The sequence below is a fragment of the Electrona antarctica genome (assembly GCF_951216825.1).
Source record: "Electrona antarctica genome assembly, chromosome: 2".
Taxonomy (NCBI): domain Eukaryota; kingdom Metazoa; phylum Chordata; class Actinopteri; order Myctophiformes; family Myctophidae; genus Electrona; species Electrona antarctica.
This window is the reverse complement of record NC_136807.1, coordinates 36,359,058-36,385,517: the sequence shown is the minus strand read 5'-3', so window position 1 is coordinate 36,385,517 and position 26,460 is coordinate 36,359,058. Positions and strand designations below refer to the sequence as shown.

Sequence of the window (26,460 nt, the reverse complement as noted above, 5' to 3'; positions counted from 1 at the left end):
AAATGTGTACGAGTAATCTACATAAATGTGTTTTGCCTAAATCGGCCTCATGGTGGCGCTATAACAGGCCGTTGAGGAATATTTGGGGCAGAGGTTCGTCATTGGCATCCATGGAGTGTGTGTGCAAAGTTTGGCATGGATCGGGCCAACGGTAACGGAGATTAGCTGATAACGGACGGACGGAAGGACGGACGGAAGGAAGGACACACACATGGACGGAGTGCAAAACATACTCTCTCCCCATGCCTTCGGCCTGGTAGAGACAACTATTTGCCTTTGGGTTTTATTCAATACTTAACTCCAGGTGTCAAAATGAGTGGTCAGCTTACACTGACATCAATCAGAAACCCCACATGAATATTAATGTTCATTTTAATTTTGTAATGTACCGTGTATACTCTCACTCCCATATCCAGGCCTACATGAAGGCTGTACGGTTAACAGTTTAGTCAGTCAAACCTCAAGCCAGAAATAAAACCTTTCTAACTTTCAGACAGTGTAGACATTTTTCTACACTTGATATGGCCAATCTTCAGTTACTGGAAAGAGCAACTTTACATATTTACATACATTATATTTCACAGTAAAAACCAAAGAGAAGAAAAGAGATGAAGCTTGATATATGATCATCATATAAAATGCATTATTTATTACACAATCAAACAATTTCAAACTTAAACTGCTATGTAAGAAATAAAGAATCCATATAATCAATGTAACACTATATATACACACAACACAATTATTTACAGTTATATTTCTTCAAACTAAATATGTAATAATACCTAAAGTGCAAAATAAGTAGGCTACCATTTACAAACAAACAAACAAAATATGAAAACATACTATTTTTACAAAATAACATGCCTATACTGTTTATTGAAAACAAAAGATGAAAGCATTACTGTAAAATAATACTATTCAAAGGACTAGGACCCATCTCGTAGTGGTGTCCAATAAGAACTTAACCGAAATATCTAACCTGTGTACTGAAATAAATAATTACCCACGTACCAGTATTCAAAAGTACAAATTAAAAATTACCACAATGCATTGCTGTATTTACAGAAAATATAGGACATTTGTCCAAAATATGTAAAGAAAATAAAAATAAAAAACACATTTTCAGAAATAGTGAAAATAGCTGATCAAAATCTCCCAACGCGTCGAAACGCATTGTGAGCTTGTAGATCGGCTATTTTTACTAAGATTGAAAAAGGGAATAAGATGTTTTTGTATATGATTGGGTTCCAAAAGTCCCTTCCTAGAAATGTAAAGGGGTCAAAAGTACAACATTGAAATGTAGTGGAGTGAAAGTAAAGTGCTGGCAAATAAAAAACAAAAAATATTCAAAAAGTACTCGAGTACACGAGTAAACCATAGTCCATAGTTAATGTCCATCAGTGCCAATGATTCTGGAGAGCGGTGATTCGTTGGTAGGGTCGAAGTCTCTTGGTACTGATGCTGCAGGCAGACGATGGTCTCTGTGCAGGTCCCTGAGAGAGAGGAAACATGTGTTACAGTGTTAGTATCATGTCCATTGTCCAGCCTTTCTCAACTACAATACCTTGCCAATTAAAACCACAGGAATAAAGCATAGAGTAAGTTATGTCTCACCATACCTAAAGATACGTATTCAAACAATATAAAAAGTCACAAAATGTTCAAAATAATTATTAATTTATTCAACTCAACATTGTATTACCATATTGTATCCTTGTTTTTATTTATTTTAATTTCATCAAGGAGGGAGCTTACCAATATGTACATATTGTACATAAGACTTGATTGGCCATCACACTGTTTAGACGTCGGTAAGCTCCCTCCTTAATGAAATGAAATTACAATAAGGATAATTGTTGCCACGACGGGAAGCAACGAGATAAATAAGACGCAAAGACATACATAAGACGCCTAGGTCGGCCACAAGGCAGATTAAGATTGACATTGGTGATACTACTATACTAACACCGCTACGACTCAGTCCGACCCTCAAGAGCTGCTATTCTGCCCACAGAGCACTCTCGGCTTCATACTAAGACCCTAAGAAGTCTTGGCCACAATAATATTTCGCAATAAGAAATTTGAGAACATTTTCTGATTTACACATTGTTGGAATACATAATTTGTGTACAATGTAACTAGCAACTTACTATATGAACGTTTTGCCAACTCACCTTCCTCTTGCGGTTGTTTGGAGCTGTGCCCATGGCTTTGATGACCTTGGACTCCCTGCTGTTGACGAACTTGGCGAAATCAATCTGTTGGAGAAAATGCAGTGATTTGTAACTCAAGCCGATTTCCTTCATAAATTAAACTAAATAAACGTAATAGTTTTAATTGGAGGTTAGTGTACACACATAGTACCATAATATGTGTATACACTTACCAGTGATATTGTTCATATCCATGGTCAATCACTTAAATTCAACAGGCAACACTGTTTTTAACTTTTTCACAATTAGAAAAACTCCTTTCCCTCCCCCCCATGTCTCTGTTTGCAGCATAACCACATTAACTAAATTCATAAACAAAACAATAGGTCAAGGATTCGGCAAAAATAGAAGTCGCATTGGGAACTTGTAGATTCGCCAATTTTGGCAAAGAGTTTGCAGATGGAAAAAAGGAGAGGAGAAAGTACAGCCAACTCCAGTCAACAACATAGGGTTTAAATAGTTAAAGGTTTGTTGAATGTGAGCTTAGTCTAATTTCTCTATTGTATAGATCTGTATCTGTAGTAAAGGTGCACTTACCATAAAGTGGTGTTTGGCTGGTGGTGGCCTTTGTCCTTGGCAGGCTACCCCTTGGCCGCATTCACCATGGCAAGGTTTTCCTCTCCTTCCTTCGCAGACTTTCAATTTTGGCCTAAAATTGGCAGCCGTGCTTTGCGAGATCTTCTGTTGGAGGACGTGCCGCATACTCCTGCAAAAAGAGTGAGATGGGAATAAGGAGAGTAAGCATGAACTCCAGTAAATAAACAACAAGGTAAATAATCACATCAATAGAGTGCAGAGAGAACAATGTATGCCTCAAATAAACTAGGATTCCAGGTAACAAGTGACCAAGATGAATACATACTTGAACAAAGCAGATCCAGTTCCTTTCTTCTTGGCCACGGTCACGGTGTCCCTCTTCCTGGTGGTGGTGAGTTGCCTAGGGGGAGGAGAAACAGGGTCAGTTTCCGTGTCTGAATCGTCTGTCAAACACGGAAACCAACTCACCTGTGGTTGTAGGGGTGCTTCTTCCTGTGAGGCCGTCACTGGCACCATCCTCAGTTGAACCCTGGGATTCTGGGGATCGTCGACAAAGCTGCACGTCCAGGTCCGGTTGTCTTGAGCAACCTGTGTGAGGAAATGTAGACAATTGTAACTTGAGATAATTTCCTTCAATAAATGTAACTACAGGAAATTGAAGTCCTTTGAATTTTCTTATAGACAAAATTATGTAGTTATGTAGACTTCCCGAAATAGGCAGTAAGCTCACACTCACTGTGAGATTGTAGATCGGCTATTGTTTGAATATACAAAGTATAGAATAGGGTTAATGCATTTATTTTAAATAATACATATCTACAAAGTAGTCACTAAAATGTTCAAATAATTGTAGTGGAGTAAAAAAAGTACAATATCTGACTGTGTAGTGGAGTAGAAGTATTAGCTATTGAAAAATGGACACACTCAAGTAAAGTGAGAAACAAAAATCTAGTGTACTAGTTTTCCACCATGTACATACTTGAAGGTGCTCGGTCGAAGCCCTCTTCAGAACCATCCTGATTGCCTGGGGGTTGTTGGGGTCCTGGATCAGAGCAGAAGTCCAGGTGAAGCTGGCAGCTGCAGAATCCTGTGGGAGACATTTGTAAGTTAAGCTAATTTCCTTCATACATTGAAGTGCAAGAAATATTGAATTGATAATTTAATTGAGGATTCAAAAGTAGCAGATCTACAAGCTCGAAACGCACTTGCAGATCTGTTATTTTAGATACTATTGTGACTCGCAGGACACTGCCAGAGGCACCAAGAGCTCCCAGCCAGCAGACTGGTGCTGTGGGAACCAACACATGGGCACCGGTTACGAGGACGTCCCATACTAACATATGTGAATGTACTCAAGAAAGATGCACGAGCGCAAAGCACGAGCTGGCCGGATGTATGGAGAACCGGGATGACTGGAGACGACGATGGAGGGCTCGTCTGAGGACGACCTAGGGAGAGTGACGTGAAAATTTAATTGAGGATTCAAATGTTTCAATAATAGTAGATCTACAAGCTTGAATCGCACTTGCTGATCAAGTAGGGCATTAATTTACGAAAAAGTAGAAATATGGTTTCTGCCCAACAGCCCTATATATATATATATAATAATAATTATTATTTAACAATTGATTTGAAAAATATATAAATATGACACTTAGCCAGGAGCCACTGCTCCTTAACGTGGAAGAGGTTCATGGCATCCATCCAATACAGATGCTTCCTCTGTCATCTCATGGGTGCTTGGATCCATATATCCCCTGGATGGCCTTTGGAACGCCTTGGGAACCCCCAGGAATGGATTAAGTGGCTATTAATGTTGTCAGGAAAAGGGAAGTCTGGAACTCTCTTCTGGAACTGTTGCCCCTCAACCAAACTCCAGAAAAGTGGTTGAAGATGTATAAAAAGATTATGCAGCCGGTTAGTTCTTACACAGTAAAAATCATCAGTGTTCATTTGTCCGTTTGTAACTATGAACGGTCCCCACTGCTCCAGCACAATATAGTATCAAAAAGATCAGTTATTAACATCAGCTTATTAAAAATAGCCGATGTACTTACAAGCTCACAATGTGTCACGATCATGCGAGGCATTTTGTGAGCATGTGGATCTGGCATTTTCAACAAATCTTGAGAAAAAACATTTTAACAACACAAATATTGTAAAATATGCAGGGGAATCTGGGATCTACCCGAAAATATTGGTCCGTTTCGTATTTGTAGCGACACGACATAGCCTAATGCATATTAATCTGGGGGTCGTTGAATTTGACATAGTCATACTATATCTGATGGTGAGAACCTGAACCACGGATTTTAACGGTAACAAATAGTGGCCGCACTGGCTGGTGCATTGCAACTATGAGAGCCAGCAAACCGTTAACATTTGGGTACCTTATATTTGAACCGGTCCAGTTGGCTAAATGTGTACAATATCAGAGTTAAATTAACACAAGTAGAGAAACTTGTTTGGTCCGCAGTACAATTTAAACTCCCATGTCCCATTATTACAATTCACCATGTAATTGTATGCATTTAGAAACGGACGGTTTTCAAATTTTCATTTATCAAGTATACATTTCAAATGGCCGAAAAATACACGGACCAGTATCCACAGGCACAGCTCAAGTGCAAGTGCAAACTTCAACTAACTCAAAACAATGAATCCTAAACAAACGACATCGAAAGAAAACAATGCTACACAACTAACGTTTCAAATCAGGGCCTAAACAGACAGACCGTCTGTCTAAACTACCCGTTCTCTAAAAAAAATATATTATTACACGTTTACAGTACATGATATTAAATTATTAAATGTTAACATACCATCTCCATTGCCTCAGGTACCGTTGTGATATAGTGTTGATGTGAACTTGTGAAGTCGAACTTGAAGAAGTTAACTGTCTCTTTGTGCTGTCAGAAGAAAGTCTCAACAAACGTCCGTTCAGTTAGAAGGTCAGTGAGTGAGTGGAGAGATTAGAATGAAGACAGTTTGATCATTACATTAACGTCATCTCAGACGCGTCACCTGCCGTCCGGTTGGCTCATTTGAATATGAACTCGCGTTGCCATTCGATAAGCGACGCTCTCGACACTCTCGGGCGTGCGACCCCGCTCTGATTGGTCAGTCAAATCAGAAACCGAAATTTCGCGAGAACGTACGAGACCGGACGAGAGGGAGAACAGACATACAAGCTCACAGTGCGTCACACCTGCAGCCCGTTGTGAGTTTGTAGATTTGCGGTTGTCGTAGCAGGTTTAATCTGAGTTCCGAGAAGTTTTATTTTTCGCCACTAGGGGGGACAGCAGGCTAGCCTACCGACGTGACGTTTGTTTTTAAAATGCGACACACTATTATTTTCCCATAATGTACAGAGCGGTACTGTTCAACTGATGGCAGACCGTCACACACAACAGCTGAGATGACTGAACCGAACTTAGAGAAGATAATTATTAGTCTACTGTTTAGTAATTACTAGTGATCCCACAGACAGACGTCGACCGTAGCCATAGGATTAAAATGTGTCTGTCCATTTTGGAACGTGGGCTAGCCGTGCAGCAGCTCCATATAGACCACACCATCTACGGAATTCATACCAATTGGAAGAAAACCAAATGGACCAACCAAGTCAAGATCTACCAGCAAGAGGTGTGTACTGTGTGTGTGTTAACACACACGCGCACGCACACACACACACGCGCACACACACACACACACACGCACGCACACACACACACACACACACACACACACACACACACACACACACACACACACACACACACACTCAAGTAAATGACTTGAGTTGAAGAATGCATCATTTTGTCACATCTTCAGTATTGTCAGACTCTGAAAGTGACGTTTGTCACAAACTGTGAGTCAGACTAGTTGATGATGATCCTCACAGCATGCTGTTTTTTTGGTAGGTAGGTACTGATAGCATGTTGAGTTTTAAAGAAATCTTCTATCACTAGTAGTAGGTATACTGTCTGCTGGTTATCTATCCTATTAGTGATATGATGTCTACCAGGACCTCTAGTAGTCTACTGCTGGTTTTGAGTCTACCAGGACCTCTAGTAGTCTACTGCTGGTTTTGAGTCTACCAGGACCTCTAGTAGTCTACTGCTGGTTTTGAGTCTACCAGGACCTCTAGTAGTCTACTGCTGGTTTTGAGTCTACCAGGACCTCTAGTAGTCTACTGCTGGTTTTGAGTCTACCAGGACCTCTAGTAGCCTACTGCTGGTTTTGAGTCTACCAGGACCTCTAGTAGCGTACTGCTGGTTTTGAGTCTACCAGGACCTCTAGTAGTCTACTGCTGGTTTTGAGTCTACCAGGACCTCTAGTAGTCTACTGCTGGTTTTGAGTCTACCAGGACCTCTAGTAGTCTACTGCTGGTTTTGAGTCTACCAGGACCTCTAGTAGCTTACTGCTGGTTTTGAGTCTACCAGGACCTCTAGTAGCCTACTGCTGGTCTTGAGTCTACCAGGACCTCTAGTAGCTTACTGCTGGTTTTGAGTCTACCAGGACCTCTAGTAGCCTACTGCTGGTTTTGAGTCTACCAGGACCTCTAGTAGTCTACTGCTGGTTTTGAGTCTACCAGGACCTCTAGTAGTCTACTGCTGGTTTTGAGTCTACCAGGACCTCTAGTAGTCTACTGCTGGTTTTGAGTCTACCAGGACCTCTAGTAGCTTACTGCTGGTTTTGAGTCTACCAGGACCTCTAGTAGCCTACTGCTGGTCTTGAGTCTACCAGGACCTCTAGTAGCTTACTGCTGGTTTTGAGTCTACCAGGACCTCTAGTAGCCTACTGCTGGTTTTGAGTCTACCAGGACCTCTAGTAGCCTACTGCTGGTCTTGAGTCTACCAGGACCTCTAGTAGCTTACTGCTGGTTTTGAGTCTACCAGGACCTCTAGTAGCCTACTGCTGGTTTTGAGTCTACCAGGACCTCTAGTAGCCTACTGCTGGTTTTGAGTCTACCAGGACCTCTAGTAGTCTACTGCTGGTTTTGAGTCTACCAGGACCTCTAGTAGTCTACTGCTGGTTCGAGTCTACCAGGACCTCTAGTAGTCTACTGCTGGTTTTGAGTCTACCAGGACCTCTAGTAGTCTACTGCTGGTTTTGAGTCTACCAGGACCTCTAGTAGCTTACTGCTGGTTTTGAGTCTACCAGGACCTCTAGTAGCTTACTGCTGGTTTTGAGTCTACCAGGACCTCTAGTAGCCTACTGCTGGTTTTCTACCCCATCAGGAACCTACTACTATATTACTACACTACTATGCTATAATAATGTTTTAAAGCACATGTGAATCTTAACATTTTAGGACTTGTTTTGTAAAATTACACCTACTGACTTCCAGAGAGGAAGGATACTTAGCCCAACTGTCTATCTAAGCTAAAAAGGAAAACAATGCTTTACACCTGTGACCTGACAGCCTCTGGCAAAGGAAAGCCTAACCCCAGCATGTCTGCTGTTTTCAGTCAAAGCTTTCACCACAATAACAGAAAACAGAAAAGACACTAGTAGAATAGAACCCTGTGTTGAGTGAAGTCCCTACTCAACCAAGCTTGAATCTCGTTTGCCACCACGGAGTAACCTCGCATCTGGGAGGACAGTCAAGATGGGCATTTTCGGTAGGCCAATCAGAGGCAGGCCTATGCTCGGACGCAAACAAGATTCACTCCTCAACCAAGTGGTTAAAAATGAAATGTCCAACACAACTGTGTGTGTGTGTGTGTGTGTGTGTGTGTGTGTGTGTGTGTGTGTGTGTGTGTGTGTGTGTGTGTGTGTGTGTGTGTGTGTGTGTGTGTGTGTGTGTGTGTGTGTGTGAGAGAGTGAGTAAGCAGGTTTTGGCACAGGTCAGTTGCTAGTGGTAATAAAGGTGTCGGGTTTCACTCTCGCTGCAGAGTTGTGACAGCATGAAAAGGCAGGTTGAGCTCACAGTGAACTATAGAGTGACTGATGTGAACGTTACTCTTTTACCTGCTTTTTACTAACACTAACATTACAAAGATGCCCAGAGCATCGGGATGAATCTGTGTAGTTTATGGCTGCTCCAACAGTAGTGGCAACATTCCAAAAAAAGAAAACGGAATGTCAAAATATCCACCACGGTGGCTGAGACCAGAGCCATAGAGTAATGGTTGAGACGAAGCAGTGAAAGGTCCTGAAAGATACATAACGCCAGTCTTACCCAATACCCAATCTTTCTGTTTTATGAACACATGGCTGCTGTACTTTATACCTCATACTAAGAAGTATGAGGTATAAAGTACAGCAGCCTTGACATTCCGTTTTTAGTTTTCTCTCTTTTTTTTTAATGTTGCCATGAGACCCGTTTCTGAATTCGTCTACAGTATATAGCTCCAAGATGAGGTCTCACTCATCCGGGTACCGGCACAGGGCCACACCGGCGAATATTTGCCACGATGCACAGCCGCTTCAGCCAGTTCCATGTTTTTACCAGTTCCATGTTTTAAAAAAAATGTGAGAGCAGGTGGCATCGTGGCAAAGATTCGGCAGTATAAATATAATAGTGTGTGTGGGGGGCTCCTTTCACACTGTTTCACGAATTGCATAATAGTACTTGGCCATACATACACATTGTTGTTCAGTCGTGAGATTTTATTTTGCTTTAATCCTCGTCCCCTCTCCCCATCCATCCCGTCCCCCTCCTCTTCCTCAGAAAGGACTTCATGTCTCACTTTGAGCGGCGGGACCTGAGGGCGTTCTCGGTGGAGCGGCTGCTCATCTACCCCACCCACTCCACAGGGGGAGCCGGGCTACATCAGCGATACGGAGACCTCCACCAACTGGGACGACGAAGCCGTGGCCACGGACTGGGACCGCCAGCACGCCCAGCAGGGAGACATCCTGGGCGTGACACAGAACAGCGTCACCGGAGACTCCCCGCCCCTGGCCCGCGGATGAACTCTGAGAGAGAGAGAGACACCATGCAAACACACACACCCACACACACACATACATGCACCCGCGCGCACACACACACACACACACACACACACACACACACACACACACACACAGTACTGCCATCTCTTGCCAAACAGTAAGACATAACAGATATCAGGTTATGTCAGGTATTGATATCATTGCTGTTCTACTGCGTGTAGCTCCACCACAGGCTGGAGCTAGCCAAAGTGCATTTTCAGAGAATGTTAGGATCAATCAATTGATTGTGTTGCAGGCCGGCTTCGATCAATGGAACTAACTTAGTACAAGTAAGTATTTTGCCAATTACTTTGGGGGCCCACTTGCAGTACCCTTGTGGCCTACGAGGATGCCCCGGCCCACAGGTTGAGAACCACTGCTGTAGTGCAGTAAATAGGGCTGATTTGGGGCTGAACCAATAAAGCCTCTTCTCCTTTACTTTACCTGTGTTTTCTCTGACTCCCAGTCCTTCCCTACCCACATCATATCTGTCTCCTTCATGTCATTCATTCATTGTTTACTTGCTATCCTCCTAGACAGTCTCTTGGAGGTCCTACATGGTTCACTTCTGCAGTCTGCACTCTGTTTGTGGGGTGGGTGGGGTCCGGCCCAGCGACCCCCAGGTGTCCTTGGGCTCTGTCAAAAAGAGTTAAACCAGTACATATGCTGCCTTCTACCTGACAAAATGTTTCATCTAAATTTTAAATCATATTAAAGAGCACAGGAGTCATATGATATGTTTCATAGCTCTATGTCAATTAAGGTAAAAAACGATCAAGTCCTATGGGAAATGCTGGAATTTACTGGTTCATGTAAAATGGGAGTTAAATGCTGCAATTTGTAAAAATGGCAAAATATGACTCCTAACGTCGTTGAAGTGGGACTCATCTAAAAGACCATCCCTGCATCCCGGGACTCATTACATTGAAAACCTATTTACATCACTGCACTATACATAATGGCCCATTATGTAGTGATGGATTAAAATAATATATTATATATATTATTATATATTATAAAAGCACTAATAGTCCCATTATTAATGGGACTATATATTAGTGTTTTGTGATCAAAGCTATATCAAATCACAGACACTAAGGTGACCAAACCTGTTGCGAAAATTGAACAAACATCAATACAGTAACAGTACTCATCATATTGTGTTGAAATTGACAACCGTATTATGCAACATATAAAGCATGAACTACTCCTTTAACTGAGCTAGAATGGGAAACCTCCAGTAAGCCAATAGATAACTCTGCTTGGTATCACGTGACCAAATACGGAAGTGTGATGTTCTTCACAGTGGTTGCAGAAAAGCTCCATGAAGCAGTGTCCACAATCTTCTTATGATTTTCTTTTTTTCCTGATGAAATTTTAAGTTCTCAACTCACCGATTTGAAACATATTGGTTTTGTTAAAACAACGAAACAGTCAAAATGACCCAAGCTGAGAGAGAACAAGAAAACGGGAAGGAGAAGGACAAGGAGCGAGAGAAAGAGAAAGACAAGGAGCAGCAGCGTGGGGTCAAACGACCCATCGCCCCCCCGGCGATCCCAGAACCTCTTCAAGAAGTAAGATAAAACTTGTGATAGAATCTAACTCACTAGTAACTGACTTGACTATAAAGTAGTTAGATCGGTGTCCAACGCTATGAATATTTTTCCAACAGCGTCGGGACCCTTGGTAAGGTAACCAAGGGTCCCGAAAGATTAAAATCCTGATGATCAGAGTCAGACATGACTTAGTCATGAAGTACTTTTTGGTTTGCATATATATACCTTTTACAGTCTATGATATATACCGGTATACATAGTGTATAAATATAAGCACATTTAGTTGTATAAATATATAAAACTATGGTTGTAACCATAGGTTGTAACTGCCTGGCATTTGATTGATTGATTGATTGAAATATTTATTAACAGTTTGCAGAATTACAGTACATTTCAAGCACAAACTCAATACAAAGGCTGTTAACTGTAAGTGGACGACCCAATTAAGTTGTATGTTTACAAGAGGGCCCACCATGTTCAATTCATCAAAACATTTAGAGGCGTACAAATAGACACTTCTATATAGACAAAGAACAGAACAGGAATTCATCATAATGGAGGTAAAAAGGGAAAAGAAACATATACAGTGAGGGAAAAAGGGGTGGGGGGGATTCAGATTTTACGGGTGCCAGTTTCCAATTGCAGCCATCCGTAGGTGCCCTTTGAGAGCGGTTTTGAAGGAGTCAAGGGATTCGCATGTCTTAATGACTGTTGGTAGGGCGTTCCACATTTTGGTGGCATAGGAGTGAAAATAATTTAGTCCCGTGTTTGTGCCGAATCTGGGTTGTACATGGTTCGTTGCACTCCCTCTGGTGTTGTGGGTGTGGACTTCGTTAACATTAAGGAAGTATCTAGACAGGTACATGGGTATCTTGGTGGTGTAAACTCAAGGTATCATAAGTTTAAGCTAGCTAGCTCTGGTCCATAGCGTTATGTCAGGTATTGATATCATTGCTGTTCTACTGCGTGTAGCTCCACCACAGGCTGGAGCTAGCCAAAGTGCATTTTCAGAGAATGTTAGGATCAATCAATTGATTGTGTCTTAATGACTGTTGGTAGGGCGTTCCACATTTTGGTGGCATAGGAGCGAAAATAATTTAGTCCCGTGTTTGTGCCGAATCTGGGTTGTACATGGTTCGTTGCACTCCCTCTGGTGTTGTGGGTGTGGACTTCGTTAACATTATGGAAGTATCTAGACAGGTACATGGGTATCTTGGTGGTGTAAACTCAAGGTATCATAAGTTTAAGCTAGCTAGCTCTGGTCCATAGCGTATTGAGGTTTGAGCATCATTGTACTGTCACCTTCATCTCACATATACATGCATGGCTCGATGTTCAGATTGTACTCTGCAACTCACAGTATATTGTTTTGTCTATTTATTTATTTCAGCAAATACAAAGCAACTTTGTAGTTGTCATCCACCCTGGTTCGCGGTCACTCAGGATCGGCAGAGCAACAGATACACTTCCAGTGACAATCCCTCACGTGATAGGCCTCAGACACAAGCAGAATGGACAGCCCAAACATGAAGACGCATGGCTAATAAGAGAGGGTCTGAATGTAAGTTACTAATGATCGTATTCGGACATTACATAATTTAGTCATTATTAGTCTTCCTGTCTTTAACTATAATATGGCTCCTTGTTCCACTGCACTTAATAACTAGCCTGCAGTGCCCTGCACAAATGTTGTCTCTCTCTACTTCCTTTACACTCATATTTCCACAATTTGGATGGCGCATAAGGACATAAAATGGGAGGTTGCATATCCCTGGAGTCCTGTCATATATTTTGTCTCATTAAAATGAAGGAAATAGTTTTAAGTTTCATATGCGTGGACGATTAAAAAAAAAACTTTATTCTTTTCCCCCGTACTGCTCTCCTGCCAACAGAAACCAGAGAGTGGTGAACAGAGACAGAATGGTCTTAAAATGGTTGATCAGGCCATCTGGTCCAAGAAGATGTCAACTGGGGTGCGGAGGACGCCAGTTTCAGCGGAACAGGTGTGTGTTGTATGGTGTCGTCTTTGTGTTGGGGGGGGGGGTGGTATGTGTGAGAGCGAAAGACTCACATCCTGTATGTTTTAGTGAGGTTTGCTAATGGCAACAATAAGGCACTTTGTTCCTCTCATCAGCACCACACATTGTTGCTTCCTTTTTGAAAAGCATTGATTTGATGTGCTGAAATGGAAATAGTTCTCAAAAAAAAGAAAAGAGGCTTGTTTCTAGTTTTATTAATCTGTATTTGTTTGCTTGTGTGTGTGTGTGCGTGCGACATGTGTGCATTCGTGCACCCTCAGGCCAGGTCATACAACCGTCAGATCCGTCCAGGCGTTTTGGACAGCAGCTCCAGGGTGAAGTGGACCAGCACAGCCCACCACCCTCAGTACCTGGTGGGGGAGGAGGTCAGTGAGTCTGTCTAACTCAGTCTGTATCAGTGGTTCCCAAAGTGGGACCCCACTTACCCCAGGGGTCCTTGAGGGAGTTCCAGGGCGTCCCCAGCTAAATGATAGTTTGAAACCAAATGGGCCCTTATAGATCTGTTACTCTGAGAGTGTACAAATGGAACCAAATGGACCCTAACGGGTCCAGTTGGTTCCATTTGTACACTTTCAGAGTTAAATTAACATTGATTTTACAATATAAATTGGGGGTCCCAGAGATAGAAATGCCATTAAATGGGGTTCCGTAGACTAATGCATTATCAAACTGGGGGTCCTTGAAATTAAATGTGTTGAGAATCACTGCTAAAGCCGTAAAAATCTTCTCTTATGGGGTTCCATGGCATATCTTTGCAAATGGGGGTCTGCGGGCTAATTAATGTCAATTTGGGGGTCCTTGACATGAAAAGGTTTGGGAACCACTGGTCTATATCCTGTGAAATGAGCTAAACTTTCTTTGTAGCTCACCCTTTTTGTTTCCTGGGTTTGTCTGTCTGTCCACTTGCCTCCCTAGCCTCTCCTCATAATGTTTCTCTCCATCTCACATTCTCATCATTTGTGACTCTCTCCAGTCGCCATTTCTCTCCTCTGTGCTGTTCTCTATCTCCCTCTTAATTTCTCTGTCTCCATCATCTCAAATGATCTTTCATTCTCTCTCCCAACCATCTCTCTCTCCGTCTGTCAACCTCCATCTTTATTCTGTCCTCCCTTGCTCCTGCAGGCGCTGTATGTGAACCCATCAGATTGTTATGACATGCACTGGCCCATGGTGAGGGGACAGCTCAATGTGCACACTGGCCCAGGGGGCTCTCTGACAGCTGTCCTGACCGACCTGGAGACCATCTGGACCCACGTCATCCAGAAAAACCTCGAGATCCCCCTCAAAGACCTAAAGGTAAAAAACAACAACATCACAGTTACATTCAGGCATTGTCATGACGCTGCAAGCTTGAATCCAATCCAATTCAAAGGAGCTTTATTGGCATGAGAAAACAAGTGTCAAAATACAATAAAAACAGTTGAAAACGGGGAAAGTATATACAGTTGGAGGGGGTACAGCATTTTGTAGACAGAGCTATGTCACATTGCATCGTTAATCGTTATATACATGTTATAAAGAGTATAAAGGGTATAAAGCTTTTTTGAAACACACTTTGGGACATCATTTCTTTCCTTAAGACTATTTAAATAGTATACAACAATCAGATTTAAGATGTGTTTAAAGGTCGCAGCTCTGTTTAAATCCCATGAAAGGGCCCATCTCAAAATATGAAGTAGTGTGTGTGTGTGACACACACACACACACACACACACACACACACACACACACACACACACACACACACACAGTGTATAGTCGGTATCATATTTGGCTGTTAACCGTTTCTGATTGGTTGTCAGTATTACAGGTGCATCCTATTGGTGCCTGACATCTACAACAGACAGCACATCAAGGAGTTGGTCAACATGCTGCTCCTTAACATGGGCTTCTCTGGTAACACACACACACACACACACACACACACATGCAAACTATTTGCTGCAGCTACTACTACACGTTCACAGTGTAACCCTGTGTCCCTCCCATGCTGTGCATGCAGCCATCATTGTGCACCAGGAGTCAGTGTGTGCTACGTTTGGCAGTGGGCTGAGCAGTGCCTGTGTGGTGGATGTCGGGGACCAGAAGACCAGCCTGTGCTGCGTAGAGGACGGGGTGTCCCACCGCAACTCCCGGTAGGAGCAGCCTGGAAGCCCTGACATATCATGCACAGAAAATAGGCACCAAGGTGCAAGTGCTGAAACCTTTACCACTGAGCAACTAGAGCCTACAGTACCTGCTTGCCTTGCTCAGGGGGTAAATGTAATCTTGGCCATCAGGACCATAGTTTTGCGTGCATGCTTGCCAACACAGTGACGTGACCCCGCAGTGAGTTAGTAATGGATGGTTGTTGGTTGTTGATGTTTATCTTCAGATGCTGAACTTAAGCATGCCAAAGTAACTTGAGCATCACTTTCAAAGAGCTGTATTGGCTCCCTTCTCCGAACAATAGAATAATTTTGCTGGTTTGTGAGATTAGCTCTGCACAAGCACACAGACCATCTTAACCCATTCTGTACGGGAACCCCTTTTGGGGTTTTAAGCATTGTTATACTTTAGCTATTGAAAAATAGCAGATCTACCATCTCATAGCGTGGCACTATGCCGCGCTACGAGCTTGTAGGTCTGCTATTTTTGAAAAATCGTGAAAATGTGGCACAAATCTTTGAATATATATTCTAGATAGAGTGAGCGTTTTTTTTAGAACAACATATTTTCAGATGGGGGTCGGCGGCCAATTACATATATTTTTGGGGGTCCTTGACATGAAAATGTTTGAGAACAACTAACAGAAACATAGGGTTTTTCAGAAAACTGTCCGGATTATAGAAGACATTTGAAGAATAGAATAGAAGACATTTGTAGAATCGTCCTCAGGTCTAAATGGGTTAATATAGAGAGCCAGCCTCCTGAATAGAGTCACACTGTAAAAACAATATATATAATATATTATCTACAATTTAACCTTTGTCTGTGTGTTATTTTGCCTGTCTGCCTGCAGGTTATGTCTGGCATATGGTGGGTCAGATGTGACTCGCAGTTTCTTTTGGCTCCTGCAGAGGGCAGGCTTCCCCTACAGAGAATGTCAGCTGTCCAATAGACTAGACTGTCAGCTACTACAACAGCTCAAAGAGACCTTCTGTCACTTAAACCAGGTGTGTGTGTGTGTGTGTGTGTGTGTGTGTGTGTGTGTGTGTGTGTGTGTGTGTGTGTGTGTGTGTGTGTGTGTGTGTGTGTGTGTGTGTGTGTGTGTGTGTGTGTGTGTGTGTGTGTGTGTGTGTGTGTGTGTGTGTGTGTGTGTGTGTGTGTGTGTGTGTGTGTGTGTGTGTGTGTGTGTGTGTGTGTGTGTGTGTGTGTGTGTGTGTGTGTGTGTGTGTCAGAACTTTGAACACAAATTCAATACTTTTTCTTTTCTGTTCGAAAAGGACATATCAGGACTACAAGATCATGAGTTCCGCACACGTTTCCCAGAAGCCCCAGCTCTTCTGTACCAGGTTCGACTAGGAGATGAGAAATTACAGGTAATTTATTACAAATGCCAAAGAACAATTTTAGCTTTCTTAGCGCACACACACACAGAGCATCCTCTCTCTGTTTCTCTCGTTCACATTTCTTCATTTCAGGCACCTATGGGCCTGTTCTATCCTACAACATTTGGCATCGTGGGTCAGAAGATGACATCACTGCAGTACCGTTCCCAAGGCGACCCAGAGGACCCTCACGATGAGCACTACCTGCTGGGCACCCAGAGTAAACAGGACCAGGTAACACACACACACACACACACACACACACTCATTTACACACACACACTTACACCCAGAGTAAACCAGGACCAGGTAACACACACACACACAAACACTCGCACTCACTCACTCACTCTACAATAAATCAGTGGTTTTCAACCAGTGGTCCTTGAGAGGGTTCCAGGTGGTCCCCAGATGGAGACTTGGTAACCAAATGGACCCTTATAGATCTTTAACTCTTGAGAGCGTTAAATGAAACCTTACGCTCTCAAGAGTTACATTATTGTTAAACATCTGAATTACTTAATTCACAAGAAGTCTACACAATTGGAGAATGTAGAAGAATGTGTTATTTTGGTAAACGTTTGCCTGTTCTCTCTCCTAAATACAGCATGGTCTGTGGCTCAAATGCTGAATAAATAGTGGGTCCTGGTATCAAAATGGTTGAAAACCACTGCAATATACAGTATGTCTGTTCCTGCTCTTTGCCTTTCTCTCTGTGCACTCCCTTTCCACTTCATTCTCCCCATCTACTCCATCTTCAACCTCTTCCTGTCTCTCCTTCCTCCCACCTCCCACCTCCATTTTTCTCTCCCCCCCACCCTTCTCCCTTCAAACTCTCTCCAGTCCTCCAAATCCTCTGCAGACAGAAAGCCCGTCTCCAGACCAGGAGGGGGCGGTGTGGAGGGCGAGCTGAGTGGACAGGGAGGGAGCGGCGACCCCTCTGACCCCACCAGGCCTGGTGGTGGTGGTGTAGGAGGCAGTGGTTTTGGTGGTGGGAGCCAGACGGAGATGGAAATGGGGCCTTCCCAGGGAGAGGGTCTTCTGGGGGCCGGAGAGGTAGAGGAGCCCCCCTCCTCCAGCCTGCTCTCCAGGAAGACGGCCATCATGAGCCAGTTTGAGAGCAAGGCCCTGGGCCTGGACAAGGCCATACTGCACAGCATCGACTGTTGCGGTGAGGAGCGAAGAAGAGGGCAATTTATGTAACATAAGACACCAGCCTAAAGGTCTTTGCACAATGGGGACAACATGGCGAATAAACGATATGAAAATCTCACATCAAAACTACTCTTATAATAGATGCCTCATTCATAACCTGCCTTCATCCATGGTGAAGAATCAACCTGGTTCTGAATACAAATGGCATCACTTTGTAGTGTACATCTACCTGTATGTGTATGAGCTAATGACACAAACAATAGACCGAAAATATATACACAGTATTCTGGAAAATGTATCTCAGACACAAACAATGCTGCTGGTGTGTAAAAACCTTAAGACTTATTTTTTTAATGTTTTCCACAAACACACTAATCACAACATGGTGAAAAACATTCCCAAAGAAATGATATAAAAATAGTAAAAGCATTTGACACAAGGTATGTAAGTAAGACCCGTTTTAATGAAACATAATTATCTTTGTTTATTTGGCAGCGTCTGATGAGACAAAGCGTAAGATGTACAGCTCCATCCTGGTGGTGGGAGGAGGCCTGATGTTCCACGGTGCCCAGGAGTTCCTACTCCATCGCATCATCAACAAGATGCCGCCCTCCTTCAGGAGGCTGGTGGACAACGTGGAAGTCATCACACGGCCCAAGGTGATCATCTGATACTGTTTTACACCCAAGAGTTAAATTAACGGGGCGCCCGCTGGTCTAGCGGTCCAGGCGCATACCACATATAGGCACATGCCTGACAGCATGTCGCAGGTTGCGTCCCGATCCTGACCTTTGCTGCGTGTCATTCCCTCTCTCTCTCTGTTTCCTGTCTCTCTCCACTGTCCTATCAATAAAGGCAGAAAAGCCCTCCAAAAAACATTAAAAAAAGTTAAATTAACCGAGGACTTGACTGTGTAGGACATGTAATGCCCTCAACCTCATTGGCACTTCTGTGGTACTGGTGAGTGGTGACTCAGCCACTTAATGCATGTATCACGTAGGCAGAGAAGTGATTACGAATCTACCTAAGTTATTGTTTTTTTTCCCCCATAAAACAAAAAGCAGGCGTAGAAGTTCATAATGCATTGCGATGTGTTTGTAGATCAACTATTTTTGCCGCACAACATTGTCGTAGGACTACGGTATGTTTACAATTGGGCTTGAGTGGTTACTCCTTTCTGTCCTGTTCTTTTTCCACTGTGTAATATATAATAGAACAGAAATGCCTTTTTTTAAAGGGTAACTTTACTTGTCTTTGAAGGGGACATGAACTGACTGTAAATGAGAACCTCAATGCCTGTGCTGGAACAATAATCATAAACAGGATTTAAGTTCAACAAGGAGCTTATTTTACTATCCTTTCCAAATTCCAACCATAGCAATCATCTTCAAAATCGAATCAAATGCTTCAGTCTAGACCGCAGATTGCTATTGTATGTACTGTAGTGTACAGTGCACTTTGGTGGGGATTCAATGGGGAATGTATGCCACCCAAATTATCAATAAATCATCCAGCATGTTACTAAATTCATGCATCGGTCACTGGCACATAGATTTGATGACTCTTAAAGTCACTAATAGACTTTAAGAGTACTAGTGATATTCTGATATACACGTGACACTGTGCACTTTCTGCAGGACATGGACCCTCGTCTGATCTCATGGAAAGGCGGGGCGGTGCTGGCGTGTTTGGACACCACCCAGGAGATGTGGATCCACCAGAGAGAGTGGGATCGCTTTGGCGTCCGCATGCTCCGCGAGAGGGCCGCATTCGTCTGGTGACCAGTGACCACAGAGAATGTTCTCATGAAATGAAAACATGTGCTCCGAGAGGGCCGTATTCATCAGGTGAACATGGAGAACGTACACCGGTATAATGCTCTCGTATGCAAGTATTTAATGGTGGTACATTTCGAGCCACCAGGCTCTTCCTCATATCTTGGGAACACGAGAACATCCATATGAAATGAACAAATAAGGCAAAGTACTACATACTGTAAGACAAATATGATATGGTGGTAGAGAAACAGGGTTCAAGTCTCGTATTTGTCACTGTACTGCTGAAGTGACCTTGAGCAAGGGTCACCTTAGCATGCCCCAAAGGGGTTCTGCTCTGTGGCTCACCCTGTGAAGGAGAGGGAGGCTTCCCCCTTTGACAGTCAAAAAAACAATTTAAAATGTAATGCGTTGAGCTTGTAGATCGTCTATTTACGATATTCGTCTTACGATGTATAGTATATAGAAGAGAATCATTCAATTGGTTGAGATGGAGAGAGAGAGGAACCAGAGTGAAGATTAGAAAATACTGTTAAACTGAGTTCAATTGTTTTTCCAACATATCTTGAGGGCCGGATAAACATGAGATGGTTGCCAACTAATTTATAAGCAGGTCCTGGTGGTATAAAGCCATACAATGTTGTATATCTCCCCTGCCTCTCACTGCATTTGTCTGAAATGAAGCACAACATTTGGGGGGTCTTTAAGGTACATGATTTTTGTACAGTTTATCACAAGTCTGAATCTGGATTAAACGTCACCTACAGTGTAGGTTTGTTTTGTACATAAAAGTAAATTCTTCACCCCTGTAATAGTTTGTATATACACTAGTGAACCAAAATAAATGTAATTACATTTGGAGAAATCTGGGATTCCTTTGTTGTTAAAATCCAATCTAACCACTAATAGATATCCTCAACTTTGCTTGACTTGTTTACCAAACCCTTTTCCTAACCTTGGGCATTCTTATGATTACTTGCCAAAATCTCCAGATCTGATGAGCAAATGTTTAATGCATGTAGACCTGAGGCCGATTCTAAAACTAGAGGTGCTCCGCTGATTCACTCCAAATGACTATCTGTGATTTACCCGAACTGGAGAAATCGATCTTTTATCCCATTTTAAGTGGTATAAAAGGACAAGGTCAATCGGATAAATAGTATAATAAAGTTTTGCATCTTTAGGACAGGCCTAATTCTCCCCTTCCTCCCCACACAGAACAGTTTTGATATACTTTTGGAAATATTCAAATTTTCCCCTTATACGCACAAGATCGGTATCAGCCGATCGTGAGAGGTCCCAAAAAACCTGACCGGAGCATCTCTATCTAAAACCTAACCTAAGTTTTCTGAAAACCTTTACATTCTTAATTTTTTTTTAAATTATGTCTATATGCATATCAACAACTAATGCGACAGGGGTAGCTCCCGGATAAGGTTACAACCGGTCTAAATGGGTTACAGGATGTGACAAATCTAAGCAGTAGCAAAGGGTGATTTAATGGCATAAAACTATTTGAGTGAAATAGGATAAAGATCATGCCAGTAAACATGTTTAAACAGAGCAAATGTTTATTCAAACATAAGGATACAAAACAATGACAAACTAACTTCTTCATTCTCAGCTGGAGGGGGGGGGACTAACATTTACACCCCTGTGAAATACCATTGTGACTAGGTAAAATTCCCTTAGTGTTAATTTATCTGAGAGTGTACAAATGCAATTGGTCAATTTGATTACATTTGTATTGTACACTCAATAGTTACAAATGGATGAAACAAAAAGGATTTTTACAGTGTAGGGGAGTTATCGGGAATATAGTCTCGCGTTACCAGACTGTTGCCTCTCGCAATTTCCAAATCCTCCTCGCCACTTCCGTTTCGTCTTTATAGTCGCACACATTTATCCTAATAAATAGAAATCATGTAATCATATAGCTTGTTGCTTAGCAGAAAAGGAAATAAAAAAATAAGCTCTAAAGATATTTTAAAATATATTTTTCGTGAATGGAAATGGCAGCTTCCTTACTCAGATTTTGGGAGCTGTAGTTCCAGACTATAATAGCATTCGGAGATAGTGGAATAGTTGTCTGGCTACACGAGACTATGGGGAATAGGAAAGGGAGGAAGTGCAGCTGCCGTGTTCAGCCATCCTGGCCCCTACGTGTAGGAATTCCCAGGGAGGCGTCAAGAGTCTGCCAATGGCAGAGGCAACCAATGAAGAGGGGGTGACAACATCATCATCATCGCTCAGGTCCTGAACAGAGAGAGGCTGTGCCACCACGCCTACACTAGACGTGTAGGCGTTTACCTAGAGAGACAGTTCATATTATGTTATAAAAACATCTCATATCCTTGTCTCCCCTATCGTACTGGAAATTTCACAATTACAATGGCTCCTTGCACTCACTGACTGTTGGTTGCTTGTAGTGTAGGTGATATAGTAATGTACAGTCAGCGGTACAGGCCCAGGATTAAAGTCAAAAGCCAAATTCCAATGCCCAAAATCTCGGTCACTCCAGCATGGCAGTGTTGAGGCCTAAAACACTGAGAAAACTGTTGCGCCTTTCTTCGCCCTTTTTTTCTTTCCAAACTTGACTACGGTAGCGGTGGTCTCAAAAACATAAGGGAAACTGACAAGAAAAGACTCGCTCACCGTATAGAAAATAGAAGTAAAACTCCTTAAACTGAGACTTAGGAAAATATTTTTTCTTTATTTTATCGTGCTCTGTGCTCAAAGTGCAATTAAAAAGCAAGCAAGCAAGTGTTAAGCCTATTCATAGTCCGGTTTTCGGTGAAGAGGTGACCACCGAAAACTACAACATGACATCACACCGCGGTGGTCACCACTCACACAACACATCTCTGTTATTACTAACAACCGTTTTGGTGGTCACCTCTTCGCCGAAAACTGGACTATGAATAGGCCAATACGGTAAAATTGGTGACCTGCCGAGATATGTGACCATCTTGTGGACTTCACACAACTTACATGGAGGTCTTTAAATATGTGGCCTAAATACAGCTAGGTTGAACTCTGCTAATAAACAAACTGCAATACTTTACGTTCGGACACTGATGTTATGCGACATCACATATTTCAGCAGGTCACAAATTTCAACGTAACACCGCCATGCTGGAGTGGTCGAGTGTGAGTGAGCAAGTCATAGATATTAAAAAAATCACACCCGTGTGAACTGAGTGGTGCAAGGTCTTATATAGCCTGATCAGCTGTGGTCTGACGTAATGTCAGTGACCATTCTCATTTATTTGGGTACCACGTACAGGTACACGGGTACAGGTACACGGGTACAGACAAAGCTGGTTGTTGGAGTGGTTTGCACCACTCAAAAATAGATGCCTCATTGGACACTGCCACTCAAGTGACTACTGGCCAATCACAGCGCATCTTTTCCGGGACTTATCAGACCCGAACATGCACTCTGTGATGCACACTCGGGCTTCGCAAGGAATCTCGGGAATTTTGAGCCCTCTCTTGAGCACATACGCTCCAGAGCCGAAAGGGGCGTCTACCTGTATATGTCTATGGAGCAAGTGGCCTAGATTTTGGGTAATAGAATTCAGGTCCATAATTTAAGGGGGTGGGGCAGGGAGCTTACCTTCCTCATCCTCCTCCTCCTCCCATGGGCGGAGCACTGGGGCCTCCACCATGGTTTATCCTGCCCATCTTCCTCCTACCACCAGGGGGACCAGGGGGACTGCAGTGGAACAAAGGGGAGATAGAAAACTAAGTACCAAATATCACCCTGGTGATGGCAAAATCCGCTGGGTGATGGAACCACTGATAAATAAAATGTATTGCACAATGGAGTATTCAATGCATGTTCAAGTATTGGGATTAATGCAGTAATAGGACACACCACTTAACATAACAGTATTACATTCATTACGAGGCCTTTTCCTCTTGTGTAAGTTGTGAACAATTTAAACCAAGGAGCCTCAATGAGTGAAATGCCTAGCAACCAAATTCATTCTATTTCAGCAGTTTTGTTTTAAACATGGCTAGCCAGAGAGCCAATTTGCAATTGTCAGTATTTTTTGAGTAACTACCCCAGGGATATTTGATACTACCCGGCCATAATGCAGACAGAGTAACATGGGGACCTACCCTTTGCCATCATTGAATCGTGAGGAACCAGATTTTCCATCCTTTGTCAAATCAGGCTGAACCAGAGACTGAAAGCTGGAAGACAACAAGGAGCAATTTAAATATTTCATTAGGATTATTTTTTAGACATTTCTAGAAGCATTTAGAGATTTTAGACAGTCCAGCACAGAGAGAAACTAGAATGATGCAATTTGGTTGCCTCTTGCAATACATTTTACCAGACTTTATATAAGTGGAGATGCCGATGTCATAATAATAAAATAATAAAACCCCATAGATGACACAATAATGCAAAACCCCATAGACCCAAAAAACGTCAACGTTACTCTAGAAAGAACACAATACAATGAAAATAACAATAGTCTGGTTGGTTGCCCTGTGACCAACTGTAAATAAATGGGACAAATACGAAAGATATAATGCCAGAACAGGACCCAATCTGGGAACCCATCCCGCAGCAGGGTCTGTCTTAAAAGATTAGACAGGACCAGACCTGGTTAACTCATTCAGGATGGGAACTCCTTTTGATGTTTTAAGAATTATGTGTTATGCTTTAGCTATTGAAAAATAGCAGATCTGCGCTATGAGCTTGTAGATCTGCTATCTTTGAAAAATTGTGGCGCAAATGTGGAATATATATTCTTTCAGAGCGAACGTTTTTAACTCATAGATTGGCAACGTGAAGTCTGAGATCCCTGAGGGAGAACACCCGTTTATTAGACCCCAGTGTCTTGTTGGTATAACTCAAAGTGAATTAGATGTGTTGATGCTGTCAATTGGGCATTATTGTACAGGTTATGATTAAAGTATCATAATGTGTATAACTATTATTATGGTAATGAGTGATGTGTGTTTGCCAGATCTGGGGTGGTTGACTCACAACAGGCCAATGAACTCCACTGCTCCCCAAAACAGGTCAACTATCAAGGACAGTCGCCACGGCGACTGTGTCCTGTTGTCAAGAACCTGACCTGAAAGGAGGGGCACACAACAGGGGGAAGACAGGAGAACATGATGATGACCATAACAAACCAAGGAGTGCCTAAGAAAATGTACTTCATCTCGTCACCAAAAGCAATGAGTTTGATTGATTGAATACTTTATCAGCAGTTTACAGGGGAAAAGAAGCACAGGAAAGTAGGTCGGTAATTGTCCATGGAATGCTAAATCGATTAAAAGTAAACCATTGGCCAAGTAATCAATGCCACTCGCTGACGCCAAATTAATGAAATCCAGTGTAGCAGGTGAATATGTTCGGCCTAAGCATACTGTATTTACAAGATAATAAATATACGTCGTCTAAAAACAAACGAGTTTAACTTGAGACAAGCTATTGCTTGCAAGCTATACTGTATGTAGGCCTGTCAAAACACTGTTGGGCAACCCAACGTCAATGTTTTGTACGACGATTTGCCGACAGAACAAAAACGTGAATGTCTACTTATAGATGCTCAAAATGCAGATGATAGATCGCTAATAAAACCACCGACTTACCATTGGACACGTACACCATCTTCACATCAACTCTGCTGCTGCTGTTTACGATCTGGATTCTGGAATGTACTTCCGCATCCGTTGTACACGTCATGCATTGCTTTCAGGGACCAGACCTGGACCAGAACTTAGAGTTCACACTGTTCTTAATAGCTTTGTCCAGCAGATGGCACTGTCTTACCGCCATAACACTTGTTAAACACACTTCATTTGTCCTCGAGGTTTTTTTGACCACCTTTTTTTGTCACCTATCCAAAACATGCAATGAGATTATGTTTATGGGAAATCTAAATAATAATAGTAGGCCTACAAACGGAAATGAATAAGCAACGTGATATTTCCAAGTTAACGAGGTCAATTTGGGGAGACGAGAGGCGACAGTGGGCACGTACTGGGCAGTCTCATTTTGGTAAGTGTTTTATATTTTTAGTTTATGAGAAAACCGAGCTCACCTTGTTAGAAGAAACAAACAGCCTAACTTTTAGCCAAAGACACACACGACTAAGCCCAGACCTGGCTGTCAATTTGCTACATGGTTTCTGACACATTTGACTGACTGACCGTCTGTGTGTGTTGTGTTCACTGTGTTGCACTGGTTCGGTTTGGCCTAGTCAGCATTAAAACACTAATACTATACTCAGAGTCACCTTTGAGGTATACACTACACGGGCTGAATATAAACAGTGACACTAGGCCAAACCCCACATCTTCGTATTTAACAGCATTCCACAAAAATACTCAAAGTTGGCCATTTACTTCTGCTCTTGGTCTCATTCTGACGTTTTTTCTTTTCCATGCTCTTTCTCGCTTACTTTCTCCCATGCTTTCACGTTGACATGACCACTCCTAGTTTTCCCAGCCCAGGTAGACAGATTCTCTCAGACTCTTCCTGTCAGACAAAACAACAGTTGAAAACAGAATTTCCCTGGTGGGATTAAAAGTAAACATGTATACTGTAGAGGCGTAGAGCAGTGGTTTTCAACCAGTGAGGAGGTTCCAGGTGGTCCCCAGCTAAATGATGGTGAGTCCTTTCTAAGAAAGTCATTTCTTTAGATCTTTAACTCTTCAGAGTGTAACATATGAAA

The 26,460-nt window shown here is 42.5% G+C and overlaps 3 protein-coding genes across 4 annotated transcripts; 1 reads left to right on the top strand and 2 right to left on the bottom strand.

Annotated features, from left to right (window-relative positions):
- Window positions 1-817: 817 nt before the first annotated feature.
- Window positions 818-4,393, bottom strand: LOC306914005 (uncharacterized protein). Of its 2 annotated transcripts, XM_079490871.1 has the most exons (6): window positions 4,088-4,393; window positions 3,729-3,830; window positions 3,079-3,331; window positions 2,754-2,922; window positions 2,178-2,261; window positions 818-1,496 (listed from the first exon to the last, which is right to left on the bottom strand). In XM_079490871.1, exons 2-6 carry the CDS (start codon window positions 3,766-3,768, stop codon window positions 1,401-1,403), a joined length of 642 nt encoding a protein of 213 aa, XP_079346997.1. In that variant the 5' UTR covers window positions 3,769-3,830; window positions 4,088-4,393; the 3' UTR covers window positions 818-1,400. The 2 variants fall into 2 exon arrangements, with proteins under 2 accessions (XP_079346997.1, XP_079346996.1); XM_079490870.1 differs by having other exon boundaries at window positions 3,729-4,393.
- A 6,569-nt stretch (window positions 4,394-10,962) lies between these two features.
- actr8 (actin related protein 8) lies at window positions 10,963-20,687 on the top strand. Its single transcript, XM_079490354.1, has 13 exons — window positions 10,963-11,272; window positions 12,645-12,815; window positions 13,147-13,257; window positions 13,554-13,658; window positions 14,416-14,589; window positions 15,096-15,189; window positions 15,296-15,428; window positions 16,295-16,448; window positions 16,719-16,814; window positions 16,917-17,057; window positions 17,667-17,994; window positions 18,474-18,637; window positions 19,616-20,687. Exons 1-13 carry the CDS (start codon window positions 11,138-11,140, stop codon window positions 19,757-19,759), a joined length of 1,950 nt encoding a protein of 649 aa, XP_079346480.1. The 5' UTR covers window positions 10,963-11,137; the 3' UTR covers window positions 19,760-20,687.
- Window positions 20,688-21,306: 619 nt separating this feature from the next.
- selenok (selenoprotein K) lies at window positions 21,307-25,505 on the bottom strand. The gene is made up of 5 exons (XM_079524364.1): window positions 25,376-25,505; window positions 24,762-24,852; window positions 23,882-23,956; window positions 23,373-23,471; window positions 21,307-22,063 (listed from the first exon to the last, which is right to left on the bottom strand). The coding sequence occupies exons 1-4, from the start codon at window positions 25,467-25,469 to the stop codon at window positions 23,378-23,380; spliced, it is 354 nt and encodes a 117-aa protein (XP_079380490.1). The 5' UTR covers window positions 25,470-25,505; the 3' UTR covers window positions 21,307-22,063; window positions 23,373-23,377.
- Window positions 25,506-26,460: the final 955 nt, after the last annotated feature.

Coding starts and splice junctions, on each gene's coding strand:
- LOC306914005 (XM_079490870.1), bottom strand. CDS start 3,879: ATGAAGGAAATTAGCTTAACTTACAAATGTCTCCCACAGGATTCTGCA. Junction 3,332..3,728: donor GACCGAGCACCTTCAAGTAT/GTACATGGTGGA, acceptor AGGTTGCTCAAG/ACAACCGGACCTGGACGTGC. Junction 2,262..2,753: donor CAGCCAAACACCACTTTATG/GTAAGTGCACCT, acceptor TTTCTCCAACAG/ATTGATTTCGCCAAGTTCGT.
- actr8 (XM_079490354.1), top strand. CDS start 11,138: ATGACCCAAGCTGAGAGAGAACAAGAAAACGGGAAGGAGAAGGACAAG. Junction 13,258..13,553: donor CGCCAGTTTCAGCGGAACAG/GTGTGTGTTGTA, acceptor GTGCACCCTCAG/GCCAGGTCATACAACCGTCA. Junction 16,449..16,718: donor CCTTCTGTCACTTAAACCAG/GTGTGTGTGTGT, acceptor CTGTTCGAAAAG/GACATATCAGGACTACAAGA.
- selenok (XM_079524364.1), bottom strand. CDS start 25,469: ATGACGTGTACAACGGATGCGGAAGTACATTCCAGAATCCAGATCGTA. Junction 24,853..25,375: donor GATGGTGTACGTGTCCAATG/GTAAGTCGGTGG, acceptor CCCTCCTTTCAG/GTCAGGTTCTTGACAACAGG. Junction 23,957..24,761: donor GTGGAGTTCATTGGCCTGTT/GTGAGTCAACCA, acceptor GTTGTCTTCCAG/CTTTCAGTCTCTGGTTCAGC.